This window comes from Babylonia areolata, chromosome 2 (assembly GCF_041734735.1).
Source record: "Babylonia areolata isolate BAREFJ2019XMU chromosome 2, ASM4173473v1, whole genome shotgun sequence".
Taxonomy (NCBI): domain Eukaryota; kingdom Metazoa; phylum Mollusca; class Gastropoda; order Neogastropoda; family Buccinidae; genus Babylonia; species Babylonia areolata.
In genome coordinates, this window is record NC_134877.1 from 9,067,355 (window position 1) to 9,084,202 (window position 16,848).

At 48.4% G+C, this 16,848-nt stretch overlaps 1 protein-coding gene across 1 annotated transcript in view; it reads left to right on the plus strand.

Moving 5' to 3' along the window:
- The window catches only part of LOC143296103 (KAT8 regulatory NSL complex subunit 3-like), a 131,980-nt gene that overhangs the window by 82,839 nt on the left and 32,293 nt on the right, over positions 1-16,848 (plus strand). The window contains exon 6 of the mRNA XM_076607879.1: positions 5,002-5,103. Coding sequence (XP_076463994.1) covers positions 5,002-5,103 — 102 coding nt within the window. The remainder of the gene's footprint in view (positions 1-5,001; positions 5,104-16,848) is intronic.

The following is a 16,848-nucleotide window of genomic DNA, read 5'->3' on the forward strand; positions in this document are numbered from 1 at the left end:
AGGGATTAAAGCCAGACAAAGCAAGTGGACCAGACAACATCAGCCCACTATACTTAAAGAGTTGGCATCAGAAATTGCCCCAGTCCTAACAACAATATTCCAGTCATCCCTTTCCACCGGGACAGTTCCATCAGTCTGGAAGGATGCAAATGTCACTCCAATTTTCAAGAAAGGAGAGCAATATGATCCGGCAAACTACCGCCCAGTATCCCTAACTAGCATACCCTGTAAGATCATGGAGCACATCATCACCAGTGCAATAATGCAACATCTAGAACGACATGGAATACTACGAGAAGAACAGCATGGCTGCCGGAAGAGAAAATCTTGTGAGACCCAGCTCCTGGAATTTATTGACGAGCTCCTGGAATGCACAGAGCAGGGAAAACAGACAAACGTCCTTATCATAGACTTTGCTAAGGCGTTTGACAAAGTCATCCACAGCCTACTCCTGCATGAACTCCATCATTATGGAGTCCGTGGACAGACCAAAGAGTGGATATCCGATTTCCTCAGAAACCGGAGGCAAGCAGTAGTAGTGAATGGAGCCAGTTCCAGTTACACTGACATGCGTTCCGGAGTACCCCAAGGATCAGTACTGGGACTGTGCCTCTTCCTAGTGTATATTAAGGACTTACCTGAGAACTTATCATCGAAAGCAAGGCTGTTTGCAGACGACACTGCAATTTACAAAGTAATAGCAGCACCCCAGGACTAAGCCCAGCTACAACAAGACCTCAACAAACTCACTGAGTGGTAGAACTGGGACATGGTTTTCCATCCTGGCAAATGCAACACCTTGATTGTGACAAAAAGCAGGAACCCAAAAGAACATCAGTATACCCTCCACGGACAAATACTACAGAGGGTAGACTCCATTCAGTATCTAGGAGTCACGATAAAGAAAGACCTGAGCTAGAGAAAGCACATTGAGAACATCTGCTCCAAAGCAAACAAGACCTTAGGCTTTCTGAGGAGGAACCTGAACATTAGTTCCCAGACCCTCAGAGAACTAGCGTACAAGGCATTTGTCTGCCCCATCCTGGAATATTCATCATCAATCTGGGATCCCTACCAACAAGACATTGACCTACTCGAGGCAGTCCAGAGACGAGCAGCCAGATTTGTGCTTAGACGCTACCGAAACACCTCGAGCGTGTCAGCAATGCTACAAGACCTTGGATGGCCCTCCCTGCAACAATACCGCCAAACAGCCAGACTGACCATGCTGTATAAAATCAAACATAATTATGTAAGCATGGATTTGCTGAAAGAAAAACTGGTACCACCACCACCACAAAAACGACACACCCACACTGAGCAGCTGGTGCAAATCTTCTGCAAAACTAGATATAGGCAGGCTGGTTTCCTCCCACGTACCAGTACCATCCGGGATTGGAACGCCTTGCCCCAGAGAGCTGTGGAGGCTAGCTCAGTCAACACCTTTGTGTCGATGGTCTCCAGGATATAAATACCAGAATAACACTTTTTTTTTCTTTTTCTTTTTCTTTTTTTTAAAGAAACCTATGTAGACCTAAATGTATCTTCCGCAGACCCCCTTTTATACAATGATAGAATAGTCGGGTATTGACTGTGATCACTCAATGGAAGGAAGGAAGGAAGGAAGATATGATGAACAGTGAGTGACGCAGGCTGTACAGAGCAGACAACAAAAAATGCGACCGAATTATTAGCAGTTCACACTGTGGGTGACATTCTTGGCAGTGGGCTAATGAGGACTGAGCAGAACTGGACAAAGTGTCGGGTTACAGGGGTGGAAGAAGAAGAGGTGGAGGCCGAGGGGGCGTGGCCTCACACCTACATGTTATCACTTAGAGTAGTCACAGTATATTGTGTATATGTCTCTTTTCTTTTTATTGTGGTTGTTCTAGTATGGTTTGTGTGTACAGGTATCCATTTGTCCGGAAAAAGTCATATGACTGTGCAAATTACCAAATGTTGAAAATGTGACAAAAAACAAAACACTTGATTTCAAAACAACTGCATGTCACTGAAAATATACAAAATTGGAAAACATCATGTGTTTCAGAAACTATATATTTTTATGGGTATCTTTCCAACAACAAAGCGCACAGAAGTTTTTGAAAATATATACCGTTTTTTTTTTTTAATTTGGCAAACAGATGTTACTTAAATCTTATTTCCTTTGCAGCAAAAGGGTTAAATGAAGATTTTTGTTACAAGCTACACACTGTTGTGCGAGAAGTGGCTGGATGTTATGTTATTTTTGACATTGAGTAACTGGGAAAACGGTTTATTTCAACTAATATATATTAAGTTTTAGGAGATTTAGGAAGATTCCATATTAGATTAAAAATATATCAAGTTACTGGCTATTGGATACACATATTAGAGTTCCCACAAAATTCACTTCTATACACAACTTACAAATGCATATATCATCAAACAAACAATATTCAGTGACTGCTTTTCATAAAGAATGTATTTACTGGAATAAATCATGTTAGGGAAAATCAGTTCGCTTTTAGTGTTAAAAGGTTAAAATATGCTATTTCCAAGAAGTTGGAAAGTGAATATGTAAAATTTTGGAAACAGAAAAAACAAGTAGTCTAAAATATAATTTTACAAGAACGCTGTGACAAATGATAAAATTTAACCATGTTTAGAAGATACAGCAAATATAAAACACAGCAAGCACTATGTTGCATGACTTACAGATCGAACAGGGACAGTATAAAAGGTATACAAATACACCGAAAGAGCAAAGACTGTGTGCTACCTGTAAGAGTTTAGAAGATGAGATTAATCTTTTAGACAATTGTGTGAAATACACTATTTACAGAAACAGATTACTAAATGGTATATGTTGTCCAAAAGCCAAGCCATTGTGGGGTGGGGGACTGCAATTTTAGTTTTGAATGCAAGCAAGGATGCTTTTGGATACAAGAATATAAACTGTCCTCGTACCAGACGAATGTTGCATAGTATTACCTGTTTGTCCATCATCAAGTGTGATCTGAGCTTGGCTTTGGCCTGATCACCCAAACGAGAAAGATGATCCTGTTTCCTGTTGGAAGACATGACAACATAAATCAGTAGAGAAGCGATTAATGAGGAGAAAGATAGGAAATTTGAAAAAACTTAGCCGCTTGGATGCACATGTTAATGGAATGGAAGACGGCTGCTAGAAAAGAGGGTGCTGCAACAGAAGGAAGGTAATATACTAAGGGAGGCTACTAGTCGCAGATACTTTTGATTTCTCTGCTTGGGCGGAGTGGTATCTTCCACAGGACAGGAATTCCAACCTTTGCCAGCATCTGAGTGGGTCAAAGGAAGTATGATGGAGTAAACATAATTTTATGGAAATTTTTTTTCTATCAGCTGTCAACAGAAAATAAATAAGAGATTCCACTTGCGTAAAATATGCATTATGACAACCAAATATTCTAGCCCATTTATGCAGAAATGCCAACTATTACGATTTTGCCATATTTTGTTAACTCAGTCACAGTTTTTTTTTATGTTACGCCAACGTCAAAATTGTTCTGACTACATAGCACGGTCACATGCTTTCCTGTCGTGGAAGACGCTCTGGACCTATTGATCATGAAGCCAGGGCAGTCACCACTAACCTTGGTGTTTGTATTTGTATTCCTTTTTATCACAACAGATTTCTCTGTGAAATTCGGGCTGCTCTCCCCAGGGAGAGCGCGTCGCTACACTACAGCACCACCCATTTTTTTCGTATTTTTTCCTGCGTGCAGTTTTATTTGTTTTTCCTGTCGAAGTGGATTTTTCTACAGAATTTTGCCAGGAACAACCCTTTTGTTGCCGTGGGTTCTTTTACGTGCGCTAAGTGCATGCTGCACACGGGACCTCGGTTTATCGTCTCATCTGAATGACTAGTGTCCAGACCACCACTCAAGGTCTAATGGAGGGGGAGAAAATATCGGCGGCTGAGCCATGATTCGAACCAGCGCCCTCAGATTCTTTCGCTTCCTAGGCGGACGTGTTACCTCTAGGCCATCACTCCACTATGGTCTCATGTGATGATGCACAGCTAATCGCATGCGTGTTCATATTGAAACAGCATTGAGTGGACCAATTAACTTAATCACTTGCCCGAACAAGAGAGAACGTGGCTGAATCAAGTTGGTCTTGGTTAAACAGTGTCTGTGCCTGGTGGATTAAGCTATGGAGTGCAAGAAAGAAACAAGTGGCTCAAAACAGAGACGTCAGCCACGGATTCTGATTGTGAGAAACAAGACTAACACAGACCAGGGAAGTGACACAGTGCTACAGATGTGTCAGCTGTAATGAAGCAGCAGCAGGAACAGAAGTTTCCCCAAATGTTTGAGTGTTCCTACCAAATTCAAAACGTTCCTGCCAAATTTCCTCATTGTTCCTACGAAACACTTGACAGGGGTTGGCATCTGTTTATGTTTCCACAATCCTGTCATTTGTTGCAACATTGAATATGATTGGATACAGCTGTTTCTCTTCCAAAGGGCAATTTCTCTCATGATTTTATTTTCTTTTTCAGTAAATTGAGTGGGAATCACACACGAGTCCCAATAGCTTTGTCTTTCTTGCCTTTCTTTTCTTTTCTTTCTTTCTTTCTATATTGTTTTTCTTTATTTTTCTCATTGATATCTGTTTCCTTGTCATGCCCACTACATTCAGATTTCAACAATTTTTTGTTCAGAGGATGTTAAGTTGAGTTGTCGGGGTAAGACAGGTATATGGTGACTCAGTTATGGCGTATTCAGTGTACAGCGATTGATGTGAGGTGTCCACTGGTATGGCTGTCATTATCAATTCATGATGTATAATGACAGTAATGTTGAAATGGAAAACAGAATACTGTAGTGTGGTAATGTACAGTGAATTACACAAGAATTATAACATTACAAAATGAGAAAATTACACGATGTTAACTTTGGGTCGTAGATTACTATGATGTGGCCACATGACACTGATGTGTTGTAAAGAATTTGTTGGCTTGATATGTAATTACAGGATACAGAGGTGGTGCAGTGGCTGCACCAGCTGATTCTGGACAATCTTAGTGTTCATCTTCTGGCCTGCTATCTGGATGCCCTACAAACGCTTAAAGCTAAGGTTAGTTTCCTGGACACATGTATGTGTACAGTATTACAGTATTATGTTTTTACATTTATCATAAAAGATAGATGTTGTCTAGAATCTTTAAAAAAAAAGAAGTCCTAGACCACATCATTAAATATATAAAAAATGTAGTCCAGAAAAATCTAAAGGGGTTGATGCCGTTTGAAATGACATGTGAGAAAATTTGGCACTCCTGTTTAAGTCATAATAATGTGTCTGTTAATTTGCAGAGACTTTGTTTAACACTTGAAGTCAAGTGGGAAAGGTATTTTTTTTTAGTTTTGTTTCAGTTCTCACATTTCAGCAGGACCCAACTTATTTGATTTGAATTAAGCTGTGGTCACTGTCACTCCATTTGATAATCATGCCTTTTCCTGTCTGGGGATGTGGTTTGAAAATTCACTCCTAAATTTGTTAGTTATAGTTTCATAGTTGCTGAGTAAATATCTCAAGTCATCACCAGTCATGTACATGTTGGTAATCAGTTAAAGCCTCATTTCCATGGCTTGTGATCAGTGGATGTCTGACCCTCTCTCAGCTGTTTCACCAGTGTTTTCTCAATCTATATTTTTGAAATTTTTAAGTGTATGAAAGATTTACATACTATCATTTGATTTATTTTTTGGTGTCATATACTGTACCATATCAAACTGATGCAAACTAGGCCTATTGGTTTGCTCTGCTTGGCCAAATTTCGCGCGGCTAACAGTGAAAAGATGGGCCCACCCGCTCTCAGCCAATCAAACGCCTCTAAAAACTATAAGCGCTTAATCATTCCTTTGGCCAAGGCTCTCCACGCCATCTTGTCAGGTTTACGCTCTGTCTCGTCTTACGCTTTTTTCGGCTATTCAGCGTATCCTTTTGGCCTTATTTTGTTGCATGCGGCTTGTGTTTATTGTATTCTTACATTCTGTGTACTCGATTCGACTCGGCACCCTCGATTCGTTCGATTTTTTCTGCCTCTAAGTCGATCCTGTCTTTCCTTTCTCTGTTGGGGGTCGGATTTTCGCTGGGTGCCTAAGCGCGGGTTCCATGCCTCGTGTGCCATACCACGAAGGCAGGGAATCATGATGCTGGGATTGAGACTCGGTAAGAGACTCTCCCAGGTCCGGAGCTCATGATTCCTCCCGATACGGACCGCGGCGATGCGTCGTTAGACGCTGATCGCGGAGGCGACATTCGTACCAGTAAAACGGTCATGAAGGGGACCGCGGGGAAAGAGGTACGAGCGTCGCCTCCCGAGGTGTCCCAGCGCGAGGCAGGGAGAAGGGTGAATGGCAAGTCATCTCCGTGCTGTGGGGACTCGCAGCTAGGCGCGGACTCCCAAGGGGAGGCCGCGCCCGGCCATTACCCGGGTCCCCACTCGGAGACGGCCCTCACGTGCCCCTTTGTTGTTCCCCCTCCTCCCTTCTCTGTCGACCCCCCTCCCCCACCTCCTTTTGGGGGGGGAGAAAAATTTGGTTCCGGGGGGGGATCTCTACTTTGCCCACCCCGGGCCAAGCCACCCCAGTCTCCCCACGGGAGGGGATTCAGGGCGCGTGGCACCTGCTCTGCAGGTCTTCCCGCTATCCGGCCGGTCTCCCCTGCTGGGGGAGGCCCGTGCATGTCAGGCGGTTCCGGGCAGTCAGCCCACTCGTCTTCGGGTGGGACTGACACCCAAGTCGGACCTGACCTCCCTCCGACTTGGCCAGGTTGTTCCCTTCATGGAGGTCAACGCACCAGTGACCCTTGGGGTTCGGGTCACAGTATGGCTGGTGCCCACGGGTGGTTACCCCCATTCTACCCGTACTGGGGTGCACCTAGGGTGCACACTGGGTTGCCGGGAGCACCAAGGGCCAGCCCCTTGTCCGCTCCCCACCGGACCCAACCCAGCACATCTCACAGGGCGACACACACAGCCCCGACAAGTGGGATCGACTTCTTGTCGGTCCAGGTCGAGCTCCTCGACCAATATTGCCACTCTGTCCACAAATCGGGCCTCTGTCAACCCACAGGTGACCTCCACGGTCACAACGGCCTCCTTGTCAGGACCGACGGCTGCTCAGGGGCCCTACTCGGCCCGGCGGAGCCGGCAGTCCCCACCTGCCCAGCCCTCGGTCCTACAGTGAGATGAGTGGGTGTTTGTCCCCACACAGCACTCGTGGGTCACTCTTGCATCCAGGGACGCCCTCTCTGAAAAGGTGTGGCACCCACCATCCCAAGCATGGTTGGACCTACGGTCCACACACTCCCCACCCTCTTCAGGCATCAAGGACATAACAGTGGCGGCCATGGTCCCGGCTCGGGATCATCCCAGCTCATCCCGCTGGGCTGACCACAGCTCACAGGACGCCCCAGTGGGTACATCCACTTGGGATGGCACCCAGCAGGGGATGGACTGCGAACAAGAGTGGGAGCCCCTGTCTTCGGATGAGGACGAACAAGCAGATGAGCACTCTTCGCCCACATCCCAGGGGGGACAGATTGAGCCCATGCCCCCCTAGGGACCAGCCTGAACCAAACTCGGACTTTGCCGAGCTCCAACTGACCCCAATAGGGTCACGTATGCCGAATCAGTCCCTCAGGCTACTTTGTTACCCTTGACCCTCCTTACGCCATGTGACTCTAACTCCAGAACCACAAGGCAACTCAGAGTGCCAGAAATGGTGCAGGTATGGCTTAATAAGCCAGCCCGCACTGTCAGGGGTGCTGCTTCCATCCCTCCTCCAGGCAGGGAGTCCCTCTCTGCCCCGGGCGCCTTTTCCCCGGGAAAGTTTCTTTAAGATTCCTCCAAGGGAGGGGTGTGGTCCTGGTACACACAGGACCACCCTGCCTACAGCGGAGCAGAACCCTCCGCACAGGACAGGATGTTGGTCTCACCAGCGCACCACCTTCCCCACTTCAGCTAACCTATACTTTAAAACGTTAGCAGAGTGGGACAAATTGGCCCGCCGCTGCCCCCTCGAGGTTTCCACGGCGTACACCTTCGACACGTTCCTTCACAGGGCCAATGAGCTGTGGGAACAGTGTCCGGTTAATCAGGACAAGGGGTCTCCTTCCTCAGTCCCGCCGGGCCTCTTCACCGACCAGAGGTTACACGCTTTTGGCAATAGGGTAGCATCTGGTCTCACGGCAGCTGCAGACACAGCTACCAGCCTTCACTTCAGTACTGTGCTAGCGCGGCGTGATGCCATTTTCAGCCTCTCTAACATTCCTGTGGAGGAGAGGGCTGCCCTGCGGTCCATCCCAGCACAGCAGCAGTCCCTCTTCGGCCAGTTCCCGCCCCATTTTGTCAGCCACAGGGCAGAGACAAACAGGGAGGTGGCCTCATATTTGGCCCACACCTCTCATGGGCTCCAGGGTTCTATGCCATTGAAGAGACCGGCCACCAGGGCCCCTCCATATACCACGCCGCCTGTCAGGCAGCGTGTGCTGAATCAGGGCAGAGGAATAAACCACCTTATGTCCGTCCAAGCCGACCGGCCATGCCCAAGGCCAGAAGGCAGCACCCCCAATGACTGGGCCCTGATTCAGCACCGCCAGTCATTCAGCCCCTCCAAGTAGGAAACTTGTCCCGGCATGCACATCAGTGGTGTGCTCTGGGACTCAACGACGGGATTATGTCGGTGCTAGAGTCCTGGGTACATGCTGTCTTGGGTGGAGGACCTCCCCCCTCTAAGATCCACTCCTCCTCCTTAGGTGCCCAGCTCGACGGAGCAGGAGAGCGTCCTAGAAAAAGAGATATCGCACCCACTCCTCATGGGGCTATATCTCAACTCTCGGACCCGGGCCCCGGTTTTTACGGCTGGTTGTTGGTGATTCCAAAGGTCTCGGGAGGGTGGAGACCAGTTTTGGACTTGTCCCCCCTCAACAAATTCCTCCCCAAAATCAAATTCAAGAGGGACACACAGGCACAGATTCGGAGACCATCCAACAAGGTGATTGGCCTACCTCTATCGATCTGGAAGATGCTTATTTTCATATACTCATCCATTCGGCATCCCGTCGGTACCTGAGGTTCGTGTGGAGGGACAAGGGGTTCCAGTTCCCGGCCCTCCCATTTGGTCTGTCCCTTGCCCCTTTCCTGTCTACCAAGGTGCTGCGGGAATTGGTGTCCATCGTCCGCTTGGAATCCATTTGTCTCTGTGTGTACCTGGATGACTTGCTTATCCTGGCCCAGTCACAGGCCCTGTGCCTGAGTCATACGGCCAGACTTCTAGACCTTTGCTCCCAACTGGGCTTCCTCATGGACCAGCAGATATGCGATCTGTCCCCACGTCAGTCCTTCGACTTCTTAGGGATGAGATTCGACACGCGGTCTATGATAGTCTCTCTGGCGCCAGATCACTGGGGACCGTCTGGCAGGCCTCCTCAGCCACTGGCACCACTCCTCCCAAGATACAGCGCAGACACTTTCTTCCCTCTTGGGCATGATGGAGTCCACGGCACCTCTCATTCCCCTGGACAGGGTTCTCAAGCGCCCTCTCCAGAGGGCACTGAGGGTTACGCCGGTCCCAGAGCACTCAGCCATGGGATACCCAGATATGTCTGGGCGAGTGGTTCCTCGAGGTGACATCAGAGTGGTTAATCACCCCCCTTCGGACACAGGGGGTGCCCTTAGCCCCACCTACTCTTCAGGTGGCACTCTTCACAGACGGCCTCCTCCCTGGGCTGGGGAGCCCACATGGACTCACTCTATGCAGCAGGGACTTGGTTCCCAGAGGAGCGCCTGTGCCACATCAATGTTCTGGAACTGGAGGCAGTTCGCAGGACTCTCCTGCACTTCATGGGGGAGGCCACTGGCAAGACCATCCGCTTGTTCACGGACAAGACGACGGTCGCATGTTATGTGAACAAATGGGGGGAGCGCACTCGGCAGACCTCTCCATGCGGACTGAGGCTCTCCTCCGTTGGTGCCACAGCAAGGGCATTGCACTTTCAGCGAGACACTGAGCAGGAAAAACCAACTTCTTGGCAGATGCTCTTAGCAGGTCCAAGAGTGTCATACGCACAGAGTGCACCCTGGACAAGGACAGCCTTCAGGGGGTGTGGGAACAGTGGTTTCGGCCGATGGTGGACCTTGTTCAACAAGAGACTTCCCACTTCCGTCTCTTCGGTTGCCGACCCCAGAAGCGTGGGCAGTGGATGCTCTCTCTCTAGATTGGAGCAGTCTGATTGCCTCCGCGTTTCCTCCCTTTCCAATTCTGTCCAAGGTGATACGGAAAGACAGATTGGAACACCCGCAGCTGATCCTCATTGCGCCGAAATGGCCAGTCCAGACCTGGTTTCCGGACCTTCAGTCCCTGACACATGTTCCCACCCCTGGAACTTGAAACCAAATCTCATCTGCTGAGGCAGCCTCGCTCGGGCACTCCGCATTCCAATCCTCAACTGCTCCACCAGCACGCATGGCTGCTGTGCGGTCGGAACTGTCAGCATCACCATTGAAGTCCTCGACCCCTCGGTCGGCCTCTGTGTCGGCTGTGCTGACCCAGGGGTGTGCCTCCTCTGACCTCCTCTCCATAGTCACCAGAGCAAGGAGGCAGGGAACGGAGACTTTGTATGACTTTCGCTGGAAGAAATGGTTGCGGTGGTGTACAGCTCAGGGCATTACCCCTACGAACCTTACGAGCATGCAGCTGGCCAACTTTCTGGCTCTCTGCTCCTAAGTTCATCCTGTCTGCTAGTTCTGGGCGAGGGTACAGGTCTGCCTTCTGTACCACATTGCAAACAGCTAGGTGGTTCCGCCTTGGAAGCGGATTGCCTGCTCAGAGAGGTGGCTAGGGGTGCCCCTCTGAAGGAAGCTAGAGATCCCAGAAGAGTGCCCCTCTGGGACTTGTTCCTGGTGCTGGATTTCATTCGAAAACAGCCCTTCCTACCATTGGGGACTATTCCTTTTGACATCCTCACCCTCAAGACCACTTTCCTTCTGTGGCTGGCCACAGGCAGTCATAGAAGTGAGCTGCATGGGCTTAGTGGAATGCCACAAGATCTGGCCTTCCACAGAGATGGTTCCATCACTATTCGTTTCCTTCCAGAGTTTCTGGCTAAGAACCAAGACCCTGAGGTTCCTTCCCCCTCTCTGAGAGTCAGACCTTTGTCTGATATTCTTGCCCAAGATGATGAGGATAGGCACCTGTCCTGTTCGGTGTCTCAAATATTATTGGGATAGGTCTCGCCATAGGCGTTCTTCTCAGAGGTGTCTGCTCATCTCCCTCAATGAGAATTACAAGAAAGACATCGCTGCAGGCACCATTTCCCGCCAGGTTTCCCAAGTCATTCGTAGAGCCTACTCTCATGCACACAGGGATATCAGCTGTCTTCATCCCAGAGCACACGAAGTGCGGGCCACAGCTACTTCGGCTGCTTTCCAGCACTCAGTGCCAACGCAGCATGTCTTGGAGGCAGCCTTCTGGCGGTCTGAGAATCCCTTCATCAACTTCTACCTCAGGAATTTCCGTATGACCAGGGCTGACGGTTCCAAGGGGATTTCCTTTGTCGCGGCTAACACTGCCGTCTCAGTTACAAGGGCTCCCCATATGAACCAGTAGGCGTTGCCCTCCTCCATTTGCTTTAAATTCTGCATCAGTTTGACATGGTACAGTATATGACACCAAAAGGAGGAGTTTGTATTATACTCCATGTTTGGTGTTAAATATACTTACCATGTCAAACTCGAATGCCCGCCCGTCCGTCCCCGCGTCTCCGCCGTGGTTCTCATGGGGCATTTTTGTTCATGGCCACGGAATGATTAAGCGCTTATAGTTTTTAGAGGCGTTTGATTGGCTGAGAGCGGGTGGGCCCATCTTTTCACTGTTAGCCACGCGAAATTTGGCCAAGCAGAGCAAACCAATAGGCCTAGTTTGCATCAGTTTGACATGGTAAGTATATTTAACACCAAACATGGAGTATAATACAAACTCCTCCTGTGAGTATGAGAATTTGTTTTTATAAGGAAGTAACCCCTCACCCCCACCCCCCACCCCAATAAAGGAAAAAAATAGAAAAAGAAATGACATTTAGAGGACAGGCATATATTGAGTGAATTTACAAGTAAACAGAAAAAAAAAGCAACTGGCGAAACAGACTGGCAGGTAGAAAAGGCACTTTTTGTAAAGAAAACAAAATAAATGAGAAAAATTTGCACAAAATGAAAAAAGGCATAACACAGGAAGCAGTACTGAATGAAGATAAGTAATACAAGTAATGGATTAAGAATATGAGCATTACATGTTATATTATTAATCATATTAATTTTTGGTTTACATGTCTTAAACAAGTGAGTGTAATAACCCTAGTTTTGGATGTTTATGTGCATGTATGTATGTATGTATGTATGATAAGCTTACATTTAGGCCAACAGCAAAGTGAAAGCTATATGATCAATGGTTGATCCATTACAATGGAAATTCATTTACAGCTTAGTCTTTTATGAAGGACTATGACTCTCAGACTAGGAGACAAAACTGCACTGGCTCAAAGTGCTGCAGCCTTGGGGACTAGTTGGCCTTTGGGAACCATCACAGCTTTCCTAAAACCCTCACGGCCGAGAGAGTGGGGATGTAACGTGTGCAAGACACTCTCCATTATAATCAAATTCTAGCCCAGATAAATGGAATCAGGGTTAGTGCAGGTTGTTGAAAACCTGGAAAGTAATGGAATTCGAAAACATGATTTCCCAGGCCTGGAAAGTCCTGGAAATCAGAAATTTTGGTCAAAGACATGGAATTTCAAGTAAAGCCTGTAGAAAAAAGCTTGTTTGTGTGTGTGCGTACCTGTGTGTCTGCAAACTTCAAATGAACATATAGCTAGTCACAGCACTGAGTTCAGTGAGTTACCGTCTTCTTTGAAATGAAAAAGAGGCTCAGGGATGAGTAATGTCAAATTGATTCTGATTGGTTGAGAGCTCTGATTCAAACACTTTCATTGGTTCTCTCACATAATCGTGGGCCCTCATCCTAGAGTGTCATTTGTGTGTATATGTTGGTGGTATTCGGAACATTGAAGTAACAAAGAAGATGCTGTTCGTTGCTGCTACCTCCCATTAGAAATACTGCCAGCACCTAGATGACCAGAAGAAGGAAGAGGAGGAAACAGAGAAGAAATGAAAGACGATATCTGCCATGGATGAACTGTATCATTTGAATAAAAAAAGAGAGAACAGTTGGAAGACAACATCAAATGTTTGCATTAAAGTGTGGATCAGTACTATGAGCAAGCTGAAGACAAGACAAATGTGAAAAGTTTACTGACTCTTGTATCCAAGTCAAATGCTCACAGGAGGTCTACAAAACAAAAAGAGGAAGAACTGAAACCACTTAATCAGGAGATTGAAAACCAACTGAGGCACTTTGCAAATTCTTAGGAAATTTGCAAGGATTCTTTCCAAAGAGAATGACACTTCTGGAAACCAAAAGTTTCATCCAAGATATTGTTAGGACAGTGTGTGCATTGATGTTAAACCAAGGGACTTAGAGGACAATGTGCACATTGGTGGTGTTAAACGAAGTGACTATGAGGACTATGGTCAGGTCAGGGGCATAGCCCTTGCTACTGGTACCATGTAACCCAGTACTACCTGCCGCATGTAAAGTCTCCCAGTGATGGATCAGGCAGAGGAGGAAACCTTTCCCAACAGCTGTGAAGGCGAAAGAGGATGACCAAAGGGCAGGGGGAGCTCTTATCCTTGGCTGGAAGTCCTCCTTGGAGACGGAACTTACGAAGAAAAACCCTGCACCTGCAGAGGCTGTTCTACACGTGGCAGTAGCTGCACCTGTGGAACTCTGAGCGAGAGAGTGGGAAAGGGACTGCACAACTCCTCTTCACTAAAAAAAAAGTCACCTGTGCTGGTCAGGCAACCAGGCTAATGTCAGCCCTTCAACACCCACCTTTCCCAAGCCCTGCAGCGATGCAGAAGTGGTAATGGGGACAGGCAGAAGATGCTGCTGGCAGTTCCTAGTCACGACTCTCAACGCAGGCGGCTGTGGGGTAATGGTCGTCCACCGTAGACTGGGGCAAATGCGGCACCCGTATCCTTCCACAGCATCAGAGCAGCCCTTTTTAGGGACAGCACTGCCCTCCCCAGATGGGGAAGGGGAGATAAAGGGATCCCAAAACAAAGCCTGCCTCATAGTACCTAGTAGGAAACCGCACCTACTTGCACATCCAACACTAGCAGTTGAAAACAACAGAAGAAAAGAACCAGGAGTCATGCCCTGACTCTGGGTGCCTGAAATGTTTGCACCCTTTTGGACAGAGACGACAGACCAGAAAGGCGCACAGCGTTCATTGCTGGAATGCTTGATCGCTACCAGGTGGACATAGCAGCCCTAAGCGAAACCAGGTTTGCTGGTGAAACCCAGCTGGACGAAGTTGGAGGGGGCTACACCTTCTACTGCATTGGGAAGCCAGATGGCACCCCAAGAACCTCAGGCATGGGCTTTGCCATACAAACCAGACTTGCACGACAGCTTGACAGCCTTCCATGTGGGATAAATGATAGTCTGATGACCCTGCATCTAAAGCTGTCCAAGGACTGCTTCGCCACAGTCATCAGCTGCTATGCCCCAACGATGACCGACCCTGATGACATCAGAGAAGCTTTCTACGAGGAGCTCAGCCACACCATTTCAGCGGTAGACAGAAAGGACAGGCTGATCATCCTTGGGGATTTCAATGCCCGCGTCAGCGTGGACTTCTCCTCGTGGCCAAAAGTCCTAGGACAACACGGCACTGGCAAGTGCAACTCCAACAGACTGCTTTTGCTCTCACTCTGTGCACAGCATGGACTGACCATCACCAACACCCTCTTCCAGCAAGTGGACAAGTACAAGAACACATGGATGCACCCCCACTCCAAGCAGTGGCACATGCTGGACTATGTGATTGTCTGGCAGAGGGACAGAGGTGATGTTTCCATTACATGCTGCATGAGAGGAGCAGTCTGTTGGTCGGACCATCGCCTGGTACACAGCAAGACTTACACGCAAGCTCCAACCAGCCAGGCAGAAACCCCCTAGGAAGCTGAATGTCCACCGCCTCCCTGTCACCAAGGACGTGCTTTAGCAGCAAATCCAAGCAGCTCTCCAAGAAATTCCTGCATTGACTGATGTAGAAGTAGAAGAGATATGGAGCACCTTTAGAGATGCTCTGTACACAGCAGCAACTGACACACTTGGCTTTGTACAGAGGAGCCACAAAGACTGGTTTGACGAGACCAGCTCTAGAATCTCCAAGCTCCTGAACACACTGCATATACGGCATCAGGATCACATTTTCAATAAAGACTGCCAGAGGATGAAGGACCAGTTCTTGCAAACCAAGCAACTCGTACAGAAGAGGCTGCGTGAGATGAAGAACACCTGGTGGGAGAGAAAGTCCAAAGAGCTTCAGTCCGCTGCTGATGCTCACGACATGAAGACCTTCCATGATGGTCTCCAAGCTGTGTATGGGCCAAGAGTCACAGGAATCAACCCCTGTCCGAGCCTTGGACCAGACCGCCCTCCTGACAGACAAGAAAGACATCCTTGCCCGCTGGGCAGAGCACTTCAACACCCTCCTCAACAGGGACTCATCCGTATCTGACGAGGTAATTCCAGCCCTCCCACAGCTACCAGTCAGTGACTCGCTAGCTGCCCCTCCCACCAAGGCCGAGACCCTGAAGGCCCTGAAGCTGACAATGTCAGGAAAAGCACAAGGAGCGGATGGAATCCAGGCTGACATCTACAAGAATGAATTTGAGGTGCTGACAAACTGACCGCCCTGTTCCATGTGACATGGTGTTTGCCGTACGCCAGATGCAAGAGAAGTGCCGTGAGCAGAACAAGGAGCTCCACATGGTCTTTGTAGATCTGACTAAGGCCTTCGACACTGTGAACTGCCATGATCTGTGGAAGATCCTCCTAAAGTTCGGCTGCCCAGAGAGCCTAATCCAGCTGATTGCGTCATTCCACGATGGCATGCAGGCAAGAGTACAGGAAAATACTGACATGTCGGATCTGTTCCCTGTGGTGAATGGAGTGAAGCAGGGTTGTGTCCTGGCACCTACACTGTTCTCCATTCTCTTCTCTGCCATGCTGATTGACACCTTCCAAGACTGTGACCGGGGCATCTACATTCAGTTTCGCACGGATGGCAAACTTTTCTTGCGGCGACTCCATGACGGGTCCAGGGTGTTTGATGCACTGTTGAGAGAGTTCCTCTTCGCTGATGACTGCACGCTTGCTGTGCATACCCATGAGGACATGCATTTCATTATGGACAGGTTCTCAACCTCCTGCAGGCGCAGGAGTCTATGTACCAACCAGCTAGCTCACAGAACGCCAGTGCCTCCCCCCCACCTGCAATCAAGATCGATGACACAGAGATCAAGTCAGTCACAAGTTTTGCTACCTGGGCAGCACCCTATGCAGCAACGGAGCCCTTGATACAGAAGTGACACTGCGCATCGCCAAGGGCAGCTCCGCCTTTGGCAGACTCAACAACAGGCTGTGGAACAACAAAGGCATCAGGCTCACCACCAAAATCAAAACCTACATAGCTGTTGTGCTGACCATCTTGTTGTACTGCTGTGAAACATGGACGACGTATCGCCATCACATTCAACAACTTGATTAGTTTCACCAGAGATGCCTACGAAAGATCCTCGGCATAAAGTGGCAAGACAGGATCTCCAACCTCCATGTCCTAGAGAGGAGCGGCCTGCCCAGCATCGAAAGCCTGCTGATCCAGTGCCAGCTGCGCTGGACAGGACACATTGTC